This window comes from Hippocampus comes, unplaced genomic scaffold (assembly GCF_001891065.2).
Source record: "Hippocampus comes isolate QL1 unplaced genomic scaffold, H_comes_QL1_v1.1 scaffold21, whole genome shotgun sequence".
In the NCBI taxonomy this organism is placed as follows: domain Eukaryota; kingdom Metazoa; phylum Chordata; class Actinopteri; order Syngnathiformes; family Syngnathidae; genus Hippocampus; species Hippocampus comes.
This window is the reverse complement of record NW_017805745.1, coordinates 1926829-1941656: the sequence shown is the minus strand read 5'-3', so window position 1 is coordinate 1941656 and position 14828 is coordinate 1926829. Positions and strand designations below refer to the sequence as shown.

At 47.8% G+C, this 14828-nt stretch overlaps 3 protein-coding genes across 6 annotated transcripts in view; 1 reads left to right on the top strand and 2 right to left on the bottom strand.

Moving 5' to 3' along the window:
• The window catches only part of LOC109524571 (G1/S-specific cyclin-E1-like), a 6951-nt gene extending 2660 nt beyond the window's left edge, over positions 1 to 4291 (bottom strand). Inside the window, exons 1-8 of the mRNA XM_019884540.1 lie at positions 4141 to 4291; positions 3869 to 3962; positions 3681 to 3743; positions 2521 to 2696; positions 1704 to 1839; positions 1227 to 1373; positions 676 to 771; positions 477 to 611 (exon numbers count right to left, since the gene is read on the bottom strand). Coding sequence (XP_019740099.1) covers positions 477 to 611; positions 676 to 771; positions 1227 to 1373; positions 1704 to 1839; positions 2521 to 2696; positions 3681 to 3743; positions 3869 to 3962; positions 4141 to 4154 — 861 coding nt within the window. The 5' untranslated portion in view covers positions 4155 to 4291. The remainder of the gene's footprint in view (positions 1 to 476; positions 612 to 675; positions 772 to 1226; positions 1374 to 1703; positions 1840 to 2520; positions 2697 to 3680; positions 3744 to 3868; positions 3963 to 4140) is intronic.
• A 1095-nt stretch (positions 4292 to 5386) lies between these two features.
• On the bottom strand, positions 5387 to 11304 carry LOC109524515 (G1/S-specific cyclin-E1-like). The gene is made up of 11 exons (XM_019884447.1): positions 10955 to 11304; positions 10432 to 10483; positions 10160 to 10253; positions 9972 to 10034; positions 8812 to 8987; positions 7995 to 8130; positions 7518 to 7664; positions 6967 to 7062; positions 6768 to 6902; positions 5578 to 5689; positions 5387 to 5511 (listed from the first exon to the last, which is right to left on the bottom strand). The coding sequence occupies exons 2-11, from the start codon at positions 10443 to 10445 to the stop codon at positions 5387 to 5389; spliced, it is 1098 nt and encodes a 365-aa protein (XP_019740006.1). The 5' UTR covers positions 10446 to 10483; positions 10955 to 11304.
• Positions 11305 to 11432: 128 nt separating this feature from the next.
• Positions 11433 to 14328, top strand: LOC109524609 (uncharacterized protein F13E9.13, mitochondrial). 4 transcript variants are annotated; one of them, XM_019884605.1, is made up of 7 exons: positions 11433 to 11612; positions 12028 to 12113; positions 12296 to 12378; positions 12825 to 13005; positions 13237 to 13387; positions 13533 to 13660; positions 13818 to 14328. In XM_019884605.1, exons 2-7 carry the CDS (start codon positions 12041 to 12043, stop codon positions 14012 to 14014), a joined length of 813 nt encoding a protein of 270 aa, XP_019740164.1. In that variant the 5' UTR covers positions 11433 to 11612; positions 12028 to 12040; the 3' UTR covers positions 14015 to 14328. The 4 variants fall into 4 exon arrangements, with proteins under 4 accessions (XP_019740164.1, XP_019740166.1, XP_019740165.1 ...); XM_019884606.1 differs by lacking the exon at positions 11433 to 11612 and having other exon boundaries at positions 11950 to 12113; positions 12825 to 12884; positions 12957 to 13005; XM_019884607.1 differs by lacking the exon at positions 11433 to 11612 and having other exon boundaries at positions 11949 to 12113; positions 13780 to 13926.
• The last annotated feature ends 500 nt before the right edge of the window (positions 14329 to 14828 follow it).

Sequence of the window (14828 nt, the reverse complement as noted above, 5' to 3'; positions counted from 1 at the left end):
ATTGGCTTATCACACACTCGTGGACACTCGGTATCGGCAGCTTCAAAGCCTTGTTTTAACATTGGCTAATGCTAAGAGGGCGAGCTTTTGAATTTCTACCTTCTGAGCAACTGTCCGAGTACAGACTGGGGTGGGTTGAGTTTATAACGCAGAATACGCCAGTGACATCAGCAGTCTGGTGTGTTTTGAAACGGTGAAAATATCCTTCAGATGTGATGCTGAAGAGTCACCCTGCTAAATGCGTCGTAGCGGTGCACGAACGCACCGAAAAACTCCTTAAGCACCACACGTCCAAGGACGCTTGGACCCAGCGATTGCATCAAGTATTCATTGTCAAATGATAGGGTCAACGTCCGGTTCATTTTGGGAGCACATTCGTATTCCCCACACGTTTGTCTCATGCGAAATAACAACAACAACAACAACAACTCGAAACTGGAATAAAAACCCATCGATTCAAAAACAAAAGGTCTCACCTCGGCGATGTGCGTAAAGGTGGCCTGCGGATATTTGGGGATGAGCAGCTGGTCCGACTCTTTGAGGTAGGCCACCTGCATGTAGACGTTGAGCCAGGAGACGGGCGTCTGCGGGCTCAGACTCCACTTCAGCTCCTGATCGCGGCGACGACAAAAACGTCAAGCTCGGGCCGAGACGTGGCGACGCGGCGCCACTCACCTTCATGATGATGACCTCCATGCTGAGGATCTCGTCCTCGGTGCAGGCTTCGTCCGTCACGTAGGCAAACTGGTGCACTTTGGGAGGGTACATCTCCTGCCCGGGCAAAAGGATCGGTTCTTGGAGCCATTTTCACATCGTGAGCCCTCCCGCTAATGCGGGCCGCTCCCACGCGCATCCGACACGAATAAACAACTCCACAAATCATACCGAATGATACGAATCACATTTGAAGTAAGAGTTGACAAAGAAGTCGTGTGTCAGTGGAAGCGGTTGTAAAAAGTATACAAAGTAGTGAGAGTGGAAGTCGCGCGAGTGGTACAGTTCAATACAATTCTCGATGAGAACAAGTCGAAGCGCCGGTAGTTGGATCAGGACTTGTATGAGTAGCAACAGAAGTAGCAAAAATAGTATTGGCAGAAAAAGTTCGGGCAGAAGGGTTGGAATAGTAGCAAGTTTTGGCTCGTGTTAAAAGACAGTTACATGTTCCTCCGCCTGAGCTGATAGAATACCAAACGACCACTGTGAGTGCAAGATGATGCGGCGCGTACTTCGACTTTGGCTGCGATGAAAAGGCAGCTGATTCCGATGAGCTGCAGCGTGGACTTGAAGACGTTGGTCTGCGTGGCCATGAAGCGGTCAAAGTAGTCCTGAGCCAGGTGGTACGTCTCGCGGTGAAGCTTGTACACCTCGCTCACCTCCAGAGCCAAAAAAACAAACGCCGTCAAGTACTTCAAACATTTCACAGTGCGATCGACTGGCAATTTATCGCGGTACCCCGGGAACAACTCCGCCGTTACCGATTGGGAAGATATCGACGGTGTTAATATAGCATGAAGCTAGCCAAAAATGGGATTTGGCTCTTTAAATCTCCCTTCCGCGTTATGGGTCTGTTTCAGACCGAACTGACAATTAGTCATAATCACAGCGACCGTCGGCAAACTTTTAAAAAATGGTTTTGAATTAATTTGGCTTTGTTCGGGACGTACGCCCCCTGCAATGAAACAAGCAGACCCGCCCGCGGTCACCTCCATGAGCCAGTCGAGCAGCACAGCTCTCATCTTGGGCTGAAGGTGAGGATGTTTGGCCATCATGTTGACGTTGCGCGTGTATGTCTTATCCTTGGCCAGCATGTTGTTCCACACCACGTCCTTACTCGCCCAGCTGAACGCAAACATGCGGGACAAAACACAGCTTAGGACCACTTGGCAGGAGCAGTAGTCGTAGGATGACAACCTGTAGTCATGGTACAAGCAGTTGTGGGACAAGTAGTAGTATTGGTATAAGAAGTAATATCAGGACGAGTAGCACAAGAAGTACTCACACTAGGTAGTGCCGTAAGAAATAGTAGTAGTACAAATTGTAGGGCTATAAGAAGCAGTCGTACAGAGAGTAATTCTATGTGAGGTAGGGGCCGTAGAATGAGTGGTTGAGGATGGAATGGTATGAAAAAGAGTAGCTAATGACAAAAGAAGTAATAGCATTCATGCAATCAAAAGTGGTACAACGGGGTGTTTAAGAAGTACAATAGGGGTAGCGCTCGTGGCGGAAGAAGTCGTCGTACGACAGGAGGAGTGCTGCTAAAAGTAGTCGGAGCAGCAATAAAAGTAAAAAAGTTGTGCTCTCAGAAGTCATAGTAGTAGCAAGTCAAGTATAGCACTACGGTACTAAAATAGCACAAAAGATTTCGTTTAAGTAACAGTAACTAAGGTATAGGGAAGTATAGGAAGCACAACTATGAATATAGCCAGCATAAAAGCTCAGCAGTAGGAGGGCTACAAGAAGTTGTTCATGCATTTGTTTGTGTGTATGAGCAGTAGTGCAGCTGTGATGTTGCGTACGGACCAGAGCGCAGGCAGCGGCGCGCAATGTACGGGCGTAGCAAAGACGTTCGTGAGGTTGTAGTGCGGGAAGCCGGCGTTGATCAAGGTGATCTGCTGCTCACGCTCGTCTTTGCCATCCAGCGTGGACAACCCGCGCGGAGGACTTGCGTACGCACCCTCCTTGGACCGCCAGGCCGCCTTCACAGATACAATACAGGGAAAATGTGACATTTGGAAGTCACAATCTCAAGAAATTGGCTCAATGGTCATTTTCTTTTTTTGAGGGGTGTGTGTGTGTGTACGTGTGTGTGTGGATAAAGACATCCCCACATAACATCTTTTTATACAAGTCAACATGCAGCAGTAGCTCAAATAAAGCAAACAAAAACCTTTTTGTGGCATTAAATGATGATGCAAAACATTTTTTCTATAGCCTGTCTTGATCAACTCAAATTCAAAAAAAATAAAATAAAAAAATTCCACTCGTCACTTGGTGATATGTAAGAATGAAGAGAAATGAAAAACTTGATGATTTTCAGCCGATACTGATCAACTGAAAATCACATCACATCACCCTAATCTCCAATCAACCCCAATTATGTAAAATAGTTGAATTGTCATGCCGCTCGAATTCTTCGGGGCTGATTGGAACTCGGAAACGTGCTAACGACGTGCTATTCAAATGCTCCACTCAGGCCTAAACAAACAAAATAGCTGGAAAAGGTGAGTGTGAAACGTCACACTCCTTTTATATTGCTGTCATCCCAGCTCGGGTATTGCCTCTGGACCACTTGGCCCGGAAGCCATTTTGTGTCCATGGCAGACGGAAGGATAAAAGACTGCGGAAAAGTTAACATTGGCATGCGTATTAAGTTACTGGATCAAATTAAATACTTTGCGTTATGTTAGCAGCATAGTTCCTGCCATTTTTGACCGACTATCACACTGGCAGGAGGCCAGTGCCCAAGTGATTTTAAATTCAATGGATCTCTGTGGGAAACATTACTTTGGGGAGCGGGATGGGAAATGTGTCAGTCAAATTTGGACTTGATGATCTGGAAAGGCGTAATCAATTTGTTGAGTAGGACCCCAACTTGGCCCCAACACTCCTGTTTTTTTTCCCCATCTTTTATTGGCCATTCATCTAAGCGAGAAACTCGTGGTCCAGTCTTATGGTTTTACCTCACAGTCTCGCTGCTTCTTCTTGGTCATCTCTGCCGCGTCCTCATCCACATCTTGTAAATACTGCAGTCAAATAAATTCAGGTCAGTTCGACATTCCATGCTTGGAGTGTTGCTAAGTGTAAATGTGTCTTTTTCCAGATAAAGAAAGAGAGAGACAGACAGACAGACAGAGGGGGCTCCACTCACAATGGCAACATCTGCTTTCCTCTTCCTCGGCCTCGCCGTCTTGACGTTGGCCGCCTCGCTAGCAACACACTGGGCTTCTTGATCAGTGACTTCCCTGGGAGAGAAGAGGAATAGACACAGCAGAGCACAAAGTTGTCAGTAAAGTGCGGACTGGGCGCGCTGGCGAGCTCCAACAAACGAGACGAAAGTGCTTTAGCCGCAAGCTAACTAGCCGAGGAGGCTAAAGTTTGGCGCTGACGAAGAGTGGGAGACGACAACAAATGAGCACTCACCGACTTCCCAGCATTCTAGTCCCGGGGTTGGTGATTCTTCTTGGGAGTCAACCTGCGAGGAAAAGTGTTTTCGAGTTATTTGGGGGGGAGTTTTAAGAGAGAACATGAGCACACTCCCAACCCCCACGCTCAGCTGACAAAGCCCAACTCGTCCTGGCGGGCAAACGAGAAAGAAGCTTGGCGACGTTTAGAGTTGCCCAAAGTTGCCCAAAGCGACACATGCGCTTCAAAATGCTTTTTTTTTTTTTCAGGATGAGGGTAAACTAAAATAGCATTTTTCCCCATTGAGCACAATCTTATTTTTCAGCAGAATATTTGCTCCAGGAGAATCGTGCACCATGTGAAGTTTGAAGAAATAAATGTTCATCTTCTTGTTTTAATTCTTAGTAAGTCACAGTGTCCAATCACAGGTGAGCTATTTTCACAACAGACCCACGGGCTACTCATGTTGTCCGAAGGGCGCTGAGTAGTACTCCCCGGGAACATTAATAAAACTTTTTTTTTTTTTTTTAACAAAACCACTTCCCTGGTGCATCACAAAGCAGAAGATGCGAAAGATGCTCCACGCGAACATATCCAAACAGCAGCTCTCCAGAGGCAAATTACACGTTGCTTCTTTAATTGACTAGGCTGGAGGGAGAAGACAAGCCCCCCTGTCAACTGAACTGTGAGAATTTATCGAGAACCATATAACGCGCGCTTAAGATAAAATCAGTGCTGCGAGAAGAAGGAGCTCCTCCTTTCTCCTCTTTCCACGCCACTTTGATAAAGGTGCCTGACATCATCTACGCACAGTGAAGCCCATTTGTAACCAGGTTACCGACTATCTCTCATCTGTAATTGAGAGCATGCAGCTTGAGTCAGAAGTGTATCAACAATAGAAAATGTTGTTAGCCTTCCATCAAGCAGCCTGCGAGGAGAATTAATAGCTACGGTGCGAGCGAGAGTGAGTGGGGGGGAAAAAGGGGTCTCCGACAAACCTGGAATGGAGGCTGCGGTGACAGTGAACGATGTTGCGCAGCATGCAGTTGTTGTTATCGCCTGAGTGGAAGAAAATGCGTCAAGTAATTGAAAGGCAAAGACAGAAAGCTGCAGTGAATTTCCCTCCTGACCATCATAAAGATACCCCAAACTATTTTCTTTAAATCCTTCCTTTTAGGAGGTGGCAGAACATCGCACATGCTAGTTAGTCAGCTAGGTCCATTGCTCCAGTAAATTTCCCTGCCACTCCCATGAGGCGCGCCCCCTAGCGGACCATCTGGGCAGCTACGCCGGAGAAGGTCTTCATGGGCGAGCCGCCCGACTCGCGCAGCGCCACGGCGAACGGCACCATCCACCGCACGCATTCCTCCAGCTCCGCCCTTTTTAACGCTATACAAAACCAAAGGGTGGCGGTTAGCGAGGGAGCGGGGCGACGATGAGGTCGCTTCGACGTACCCGACACGTTCTCGACCAGCTCCAGGGACGAGAAGTGGAAGAGGGCCGAGGCGGCCAAGACGCCGTTGGAGAATTCCAGGCAGCGCATGTCGAGCATGCACACATCCAGGAGCTGCACATGCAAAAAATGCACACACACACACAAAAAGTTATCTATCAAAATAGGATGAAGACACTTGGACACGCTTTTGAAGTCGGGATGCTCCGATCGAGCGGAGGCCGATCATCATCGGTCGATATTCAACTCCGCCTTTTAAAGCCAAATGAAATTTCTTTCCATTTGGTCATTCGGTTTGATTCTAAGTGGGATATGGCTCTATGTAAACACGAGTCGTCATGATCTTTGTGTTTAATCTGTATAGGAGATTTGCAAACAGCTGTTTTCACTTGGGGAACTGGGGGGGGGAGATAACATCCCCCCTATTTTCGGGCATGTTACTGACCAACATCGTGACTCAATGATAAAGTGTGCCTTTTCTGCAACGTCTATTAAAAGCAATGTTTTTAAATAATAAAGGGATAGAAATTTAACAAATGTTTTTTTTTTTTTTTCGGATTAATTGGAAAAAAATGAGTGATTAATCGAAGAAAAATTGGTAGTTGTAGCTCTAACATGAAAAATTCCCTGTGATTGGTATTGGCTGATCACACACTCGTGGACAATCGGTATCGGCAGCGTCAAAGCCTCGTTTTAACATTGGCTAATGCTAAGAGGGCGAGCTTTTGAATTTCTACCTTCTGAGCAACTGTCCGAGTACAGACTGGGGTGGGTTGAGTTTATAACGCAGAATACGCCAGTGACATCAGCAGTCTGGTGTGTTTTGAAACGGTGAAAATATCCTTCAGATGTGATGCTGAAGAGTCACCCTGCTAAATGCGTCGTAGCGGTGCACGAACGCACCGAAAAACTCCTTAAGCACCACACGTCCAAGGACGCTTGGACCCAGCGATTGCCTCAAGTATTCATTGTCAAATGAAAGGGTCAAAGTCCGGTTCATTTTGGGAGCACATTCGTATTCCCCACACGTTTGTCTCATGCGAAATAACAACAACAACTACAACTCGAAACTGGAATAAAAAGCCATCGATTCAAAAACGCCACACGTTTGTCTCATGCGAAATAACAACAACAACAACAACAACTCGAAACTGGAATAAAAACCCATCGATTCAAAAACAAAAGGTCTCACCTCGGCGATGTGCGTAAAGGTGGCCTGCGGATATTTGGGGATGAGCAGCTGGTCCGACTCTTTGAGGTAGGCCACCTGCATGTAGACGTTGAGCCAGGAGACGGGCGTCTGCGGGCTCAGACTCCACTTCAGCTCCTGATCGCGGCGACGACAAAAACGTCAAGCTCGGGCCGAGACGTGGCGACGCGGCGCCACTCACCTTCATGATGATGACCTCCATGCTGAGGATCTCGTCCTCGGTGCAGGCTTCGTCCGTCACGTAGGCAAACTGGTGCACTTTGGGAGGGTACATCTCCTGCCCGGGCAAAAGGATCGGTTCTTGGAGCCATTTTCACATCGTGAGCCCTCCCGCTAATGCGGGCCGCTCCCACGCGCATCCGACACGAATAAACAACTCCACAAATCATACCGAATGATACGAATCACATTTGAAGTAAGAGTTGACAAAGAAGTCGTGTGTCAGTGGAAGCGGTTGTAAAAAGTATACAAAGTAGTGAGAGTGGAAGTCGCGCGAGTGGTACAGTTCAATACAATTCTCGATGAGAACAAGTCGAAGCGCTGGTAGTTGGATCAGTACTTGTATGAGTAGCAACAGAAGTAGCAAAAAAAGTATTGGCAGAAAAAGTTCGGGCAGAAGGGTTGGAATAGTAGCAAGTTTTGGCTCGTGTTAAAAGACAGTTACATGTTCCTCCGCCTGAGCTGATAGAATACCAAACGACCACTGTGAGTGCAAGATGATGCGGCGCGTACTTCGACTTTGGCTGCGATGAAAAGGCAGCTGATTCCGATGAGCTGCAGCGTGGACTTGAAGACGTTGGTCTGCGTGGCCATGAAGCGGTCAAAGTAGTCCTGAGCCAGGTGGTACGTCTCGCGGTGAAGCTTGTACACCTCGCTCACCTCCAGAGCCAAAAAAACAAACGCCGTCAAGTACTTCAAACATTTCACAGTGCGATCGACTGGCAATTTATCACGGTACCCCGGGAACAACTCCGCCGTTACCGATTGGGAAGATATTGACGGTGTTAATATAGCATGAAGCTAGCCAAAAATGGGATTTGGCTCTTTAAATCTCCCTTCCGCGTTATGGGTCTGTTTCAGACCGAACTGACAATTAGTCATAATCACAGCGACCGTCGGCAAACTTTTAAAAAATGGTTTTGAATTAATTTGGCTTTGTTCGGGACGTACGCCCCCTGCAATGAAACAAGCAGACCCGCCCGCGGTCACCTCCATGAGCCAGTCGAGCAGCACAGCTCTCATCTTGGGCTGAAGGTGAGGATGTTTGGCCATCATGTTGACGTTGCGCGTGTATGTCTTATCCTTGGCCAGCATGTTGTTCCACACCACGTCCTTACTCGCCCAGCTGAACGCAAACATGCGGGACAAAACACAGCTTAGGACCACTTGGCAGGAGCAGTAGTCGTAGGATGACAACCTGTAGTCATGGTACAAGCAGTTGTGGGACAAGTAGTAGTATTGGTATAAGAAGTAATATCAGGACGAGTAGCACAAGAAGTACTCACACTAGGTAGTGCCGTAAGAAATAGTAGTAGTACAAATTGTAGGGCTATAAGAAGCAGTCGTACAGAGAGTAATTCTATGTGAGGTAGGGGCCGTAGAATGAGTGGTTGAGGATGGAATGGTATGAAAAAGAGTAGCTAATGACAAAAGAAGTAATAGCATTCATGCAATCAAAAGTGGTACAACGGGGTGTTTAAGAAGTACAATAGGGGTAGCGCTCGTGGCGGAAGAAGTCGTCGTACGACAGGAGGAGTGCTGCTAAAAGTAGTCGGAGCAGCAATAAAAGTAAAAAAGTTGTGCTCTCAGAAGTCATAGTAGTAGCAAGTCAAGTATAGCACTACGGTACTAAAATAGCACAAAAGATTTCGTTTAAGTAACAGTAACTAAGGTATAGGGAAGTATAGGAAGCACAACTATGAATATAGCCAGCATAAAAGCTCAGCAGTAGGAGGGCTACAAGAAGTTGTTCATGCATTTGTTTGTGTGTATGAGCAGTAGTGCAGCTGTGATGTTGCGTACGGACCAGAGCGCAGGCAGCGGCGCGCAATGTACGGGCGTAGCAAAGACGTTCGTGAGGTTGTAGTGCGGGAAGCCGGCGTTGATCAAGGTGATCTGCTGCTCACGCTCGTCTTTGCCATCCAGCGTGGACAACCCGCGCGGAGGACTTGCGTACGCACCCTCCTTGGACCGCCAGGCCGCCTTCACAGATACAATACAGGGAAAATGTGACATTTGGAAGTCACAATCTCAAGAAATTGGCTCAATGGTCATTTTCTTTTTTTGAGGGGTGTGTGTGTGTGTACGTGTGTGTGTGGATAAAGACATCCCCACATAACATCTTTTTATACAAGTCAACATGCAGCAGTAGCTCAAATAAAGCAAACAAAAACCTTTTTGTGGCATTAAATGATGATGCAAAACATTTTTTCTATAGCCTGTCTTGATCAACTCAAATTCAAAAAAAATAAAATAAAAAAATTCCACTCGTCACTTGGTGATATGTAAGAATGAAGAGAAATGAAAAACTTGATGATTTTCAGCCGATACTGATCAACTGAAAATCACATCACATCACCCTAATCTCCAATCAACCCCAATTATGTAAAATAGTTGAATTGTCATGCCGCTCGAATTCTTCGGGGCTGATTGGAACTCGGAAACGTGCTAACGACGTGCTATTCAAATGCTCCACTCAGGCCTAAACAAACAAAATAGCTGGAAAAGGTGAGTGTGAAACGTCACACTCCTTTTATATTGCTGTCATCCCAGCTCGGGTATTGCCTCTGGACCACTTGGCCCGGAAGCCATTTTGTGTCCATGGCAGACGGAAGGATAAAAGACTGCGGAAAAGTTAACATTGGCATGCGTATTAAGTTACTGGATCAAATTAAATACTTTGCGTTATGTTAGCAGCATAGTTCCTGCCATTTTTGACCGACTATCACACTGGCAGGAGGCCAGTGCCCAAGTGATTTTAAATTCAATGGATCTCTGTGGGAAACATTACTTTGGGGAGCGGGATGGGAAATGTGTCAGTCAAATTTGGACTTGATGATCTGGAAAGGCGTAATCAATTTGTTGAGTAGGACCCCAACTTGGCCCCAACACTCCTGTTTTTTTTCCCCATCTTTTATTGGCCATTCATCTAAGCGAGAAACTCGTGGTCCAGTCTTATGGTTTTACCTCACAGTCTCGCTGCTTCTTCTTGGTCATCTCTGCCGCGTCCTCATCCACATCTTGTAAATACTGCAGTCAAATAAATTCAGGTCAGTTCGACATTCCATGCTTGGAGTGTTGCTAAGTGTAAATGTGTCTTTTTCCAGATAAAGAAAGAGAGAGACAGACAGACAGACAGAGGGGGCTCCACTCACAATGGCAACATCTGCTTTCCTCTTCCTCGGCCTCGCCGTCTTGACGTTGGCCGCCTCGCTAGCAACACACTGGGCTTCTTGATCAGTGACTTCCCTGGGAGAGAAGAGGAATAGACACAGCAGAGCACAAAGTTGTCAGTAAAGTGCGGACTGGGCGCGCTGGCGAGCTCCAACAAACGAGACGAAAGTGCTTTAGCCGCAAGCTAACTAGCCGAGGAGGCTAAAGTTTGGCGCTGACGAAGAGTGGGAGACGACAACAAATGAGCACTCACCGACTTCCCAGCATTCTAGTCCCGGGGTTGGTGATTCTTCTTGGGAGTCAACCTGCGAGGAAAAGTGTTTTCGAGTTATTTGGGGGGGAGTTTTAAGAGAGAACATGAGCACACTCCCAACCCCCACGCTCAGCTGACAAAGCCCAACTCGTCCTGGCGGGCAAACGAGAAAGAAGCTTGGCGACGTTTAGAGTTGCCCAAAGTTGCCCAAAGCGACACATGCGCTCACCAAACGCCGCATCGTATCACGAAACAAGTCAAACTATCCACGGAATGACCCGATTGTGCACATTTGTCCCGGTAACGTGTTCATTTTCGTTCTCAAACTTTGGACATCTGGCTCGATTCAGCATGATGGCCGACACAGCTGCATCGCCGACTATTTTGCACAAATAACATCAAAACCAACTTAAATACAGATTAATAATAGTCCGATAAAGCGCTCCAGTTTATTAACGTGGCCTTTCTTTCTCGTTCAAATGCTTAAATCCGGCACTTAGCCGGATTAGCTCGTTGTACTCACCTCAAGATGCTGCTCTTGAAGTTCACTCGCGGTCACAATCAATGTCGAGCATGAACTGAATCGATGGATCAATCGGTCAGTGCATCGATGAAGGAGGCGATGGGTGGCTTTCGTCGTCTCGGAGGAGCTCTGCGTCAGCGTGGTGGCAGCAGGCCGGCGGCGGGTCGCAATGAGCGGGGCGGCAAGCGGGCGCGCCTCGGTCAAGTCAAGCGGGGAGGAGGCGATTTAACTTGGCGCTCAAACTTGTTCTTCCCCGCCTCCCGACGACCTTCTTCCGCCTCGGAACGCGCCGCCGGGTCGCTCAACCGCCGCAAACGAACACTTTGGCTCGGGATAAGTTTCCAGGAGTGAAGCGAGGGGCTCCTAAAGTGGCGTTTGGTGCGAATTTTGGCCGGTAAAAGCAGGGAGGCGTGACGGTCGGGTGACAGCTGCGTGGGCGGAGCTAAGGAGGCGGAAGTAGCCGGCACCGCGTGGCTAGTTTGTCAGATGTAAACAAAGCGCCGAGTCGGTGCACTTTCAGCGCCGTTTAAGACAAAAACGACGGTTATGTGAGTGACAAGCGCAGCGATGCGGCTAGGTGACTCTCGGGGAGGATTGTGGCTCGCCGCCACGGCGGGCGCGGTGGTTCCTTCACGACTGCAGAGCCAAGTTTGACGAGGTTAGCTTTTCCGCCGTAGCGCCAATTTCTGCCGCGGGTTGCCAGATGAAGCGTCTGTCCCCCATTTAGCAAGCGTCCTAATTGTCGTCAAGTTGGCCCTTTTGTTGCCAGAGTTAGAAATTATTCAGACTGCATTCACAATTTTTTTTTCTCGCCAAAGCACCCACAATTAACATGTACCCGGTATGTGGAACGCATTTTCCCAATAAGAGTATTCTATAAGAACAGTAAGTCATTGATGAGTAAAACTGCTCCTCACAGAAAAAAATAAAATAAAAGAAAAAACATAAGTTTATAATTTAACATAAGTGCCTCGATTTCTCTGTGTTAGTTGGGTGTCAGTAAAACGTCTGTGAACTTTGAGACGGTCACGTGACAAAAAAACGTTCTTTGCTCCCTTGGCCGCTGCACACAGCACAGTGATAAACATGAAGTGGTTGGACCTCTTTGGACGTCTAAAATGTGTCGTTATTGGAATGATCCACGTGAAGGCTTTACCAGGTAACACCGATCGATTACATTAAGCACCTAAATGTATCAGCGTGACCATCGAAATAAAGATGCATTGTATTGTTTATTGCATGACCGTACCACCGTTCATTTTGCGACCCTGGAATAAACGTGTTGGATATTCATTATTTCCTATGGGAAAACACATGATGTCCAACTATTGCGTTTGACAGGCTCTCCGCTTGGATGCTTGAAAATGTCCCAAATCATTGAGGAAGCCTGTTGGGAGGCAAGCGTATACTGCAACGCAGGACTGGTAAGCTGCAGGTTCCCTCTCACAAAATACTAATCCGTCCATTCGTGTTCTTCACTCTGAGGAAGGACAGATCACGTGCGGAGTACCCCAAGGGTCTATTCTCTGTACGCTTCTGTTCAACAAATCCATGCCACTTGGTATGCAGAACGTGTAACAGTGGAACATATTAACACACTTTACATCAGATCATCCCTCCGTCCATCCATTTTTCTGAACCGCTTCATCCTCACAGGGGTCGCAGGGGCTGCTGGAGCCTATCCCAGCACACCTTCATAAATGGGATGTGGCTGTCTTTAGAAATGACACAAATCACATCCACCGTATACATTTTGTCACGCTTGTGTTATGTTTTATCTTTTGGTTTTTATTGGAATTCCAGGTTGTTTTCTATCTTTTCATTCAATCTTGTTAACCTGCTCTCAATAACTCTTCCTTTGCCTCTGCAGGACGGTGTGATAGTGGAGAACATGCACGACGTCCCGTACTCGCTGTCACCGGGTCCTGAGGTGAGCGCGTGCATGACATCCGTGTGTGTGGCGGTGAGGAATGTCTGTCCGTCCATCCCCGTCGGCGTACAGATTCTGTCCGCCGCCAACCAGCAGGCGCTCGCCGTCGCTCTTGCATCAGGTGATCCCGTTCGCTCGCTCAATTCTGGGAAAATGTGGACAAATTTGGGTCAGCGCTAGTCACTCACTTTAGCTGTTATTTACAAGCATGATCAATTGGTCCATCGAGTTAATATGGGTTCCATTGAGTCGGCAAACGATGAATTCTATGGCAATGTGGCGCGCAGGAGCAGATTGTGTTGAACCGTCGAGGTAACAGCGTGCTCCTGTGTCTCCATTGTTGTGGCGTCAGGCGCCCACTTCATCCGGGCGGAGGGCTTTGTGTTTTCCCACGTGGCCGACGAGGGTTTGGTCCACGCTTGTGCCGGAGAACTTCTGAGGTACCGCAAGAGCGTCGGAGCGGAGGACATCCTCGTCCTCACGGACATCAAGAAGAAACACAGGTACCTCCTCATAAATGACGACAAATAGTGACTCTAAATTTACCTCTAAAAACAAGCAGGAATAAATCTCCCCCTAATTCTACATCTGCAAAGCAATAACTCGAAAATGCTGACTGCGTGTGTGCGCGGTGTCATCTGACCACAGCTCTCACGCTCTGACGTCGGACGTGAGCGTGGCCGAGACGGCTCGAGCCGCAGAGTTCTTTCTGTCGGACGGCCTCATCCTGACCGGAAAGTCCACGGGAGCCCAGGCTGACCCCAAAGAACTCACTGGTGCGTAACAGTGTGCTGATGGGCTGCGGTGCCAAAAAACAAAAAAAAACAGTCGGCGTGGCTGACCGGCCCCGAGGCGTTCTCTTGACAAAACCTCCATTTTGTCCGCTTCATGCAAGGCGCGCCTCCCTTCCTGTGCTTTGTCATCCCGCTCAAGATGTAAGGCGGGCAGTGAGTCTCCCGGTCCTGGTGGGTTCCGGCGTGACTCACGACAACGTGGACCGCTACCTCGGCGCCAGCGGCTTCATCGTGGGCTCGCATTTCAAAAGCGGCGGCTCGTGGAGCAACGCGCTGAACGTAAAGTGCGTCAACAACTTCATGACCAAGATGAGACGTCTCCGAGAAAGCGAGTGACCCTGAAGAAAGGCCTCTCCTGGGCTGGGCCATGCGCATGTCTCCGCCTTGCTTGGTTGTCTTGTGCTCACGAGCAGCTGCACCAACTGAAATGACTTTTTTCGCCCCCCCCCCATACAATTTGTGTTTTGCTGCTTGTGTTTACGACTCAAAAGTCACTTTTTGGATACATTTTCCCTGTCCGGGTACTTTGAATGCAACATACAGTATACTTGAGTCATTTTAAGAAGGAATGTTACTTTGACCGCTCGACTCTCGTTAAATCAGTTGACTTCACAGACGACAAATAAATAGATAGATAGATAGCTTGATAAATGCTGTCTCATGCGCAGTCATCCGTGTCTCCCGAATATTTTTCACATTTCAGCCGCCTTGAGAAAATGCCTCGTGTGCCTGCGGAAGCGGTTGTGCTGTTTCACGAGTGCTCCATCCAGAATGTTGAAAGTCGTAACGATGGACATGATCGTTGTTTTGCTCAAAGTGATCATTTGGGGCAATGTCGGAATTGTCACATTGCTGTTGTGGATCATGCTCTGATGAAAAATAGTCATTCAGAAGTGACTCAAGAGTTACTCGCGACTTTTTTTTTTTTTTTGTCCAGCAAATACGTTCTGAGGACAACGATGTGTCGATAATCATGCAGGACAAGCCCGATGATGTGACAAAGAAGCGAGGCAAGGCCTTCTGCGTGAAGGTGGAAGGAGCGTCTCGAAACAACACGCACAACGAGCCTCCTGTCTCCTGTTCCGAAGTGGATTTTGCTTCCAGACGCTTTTTCGTCTCTTTTGACGAGCTGAGGCCTATTTGCAACGAG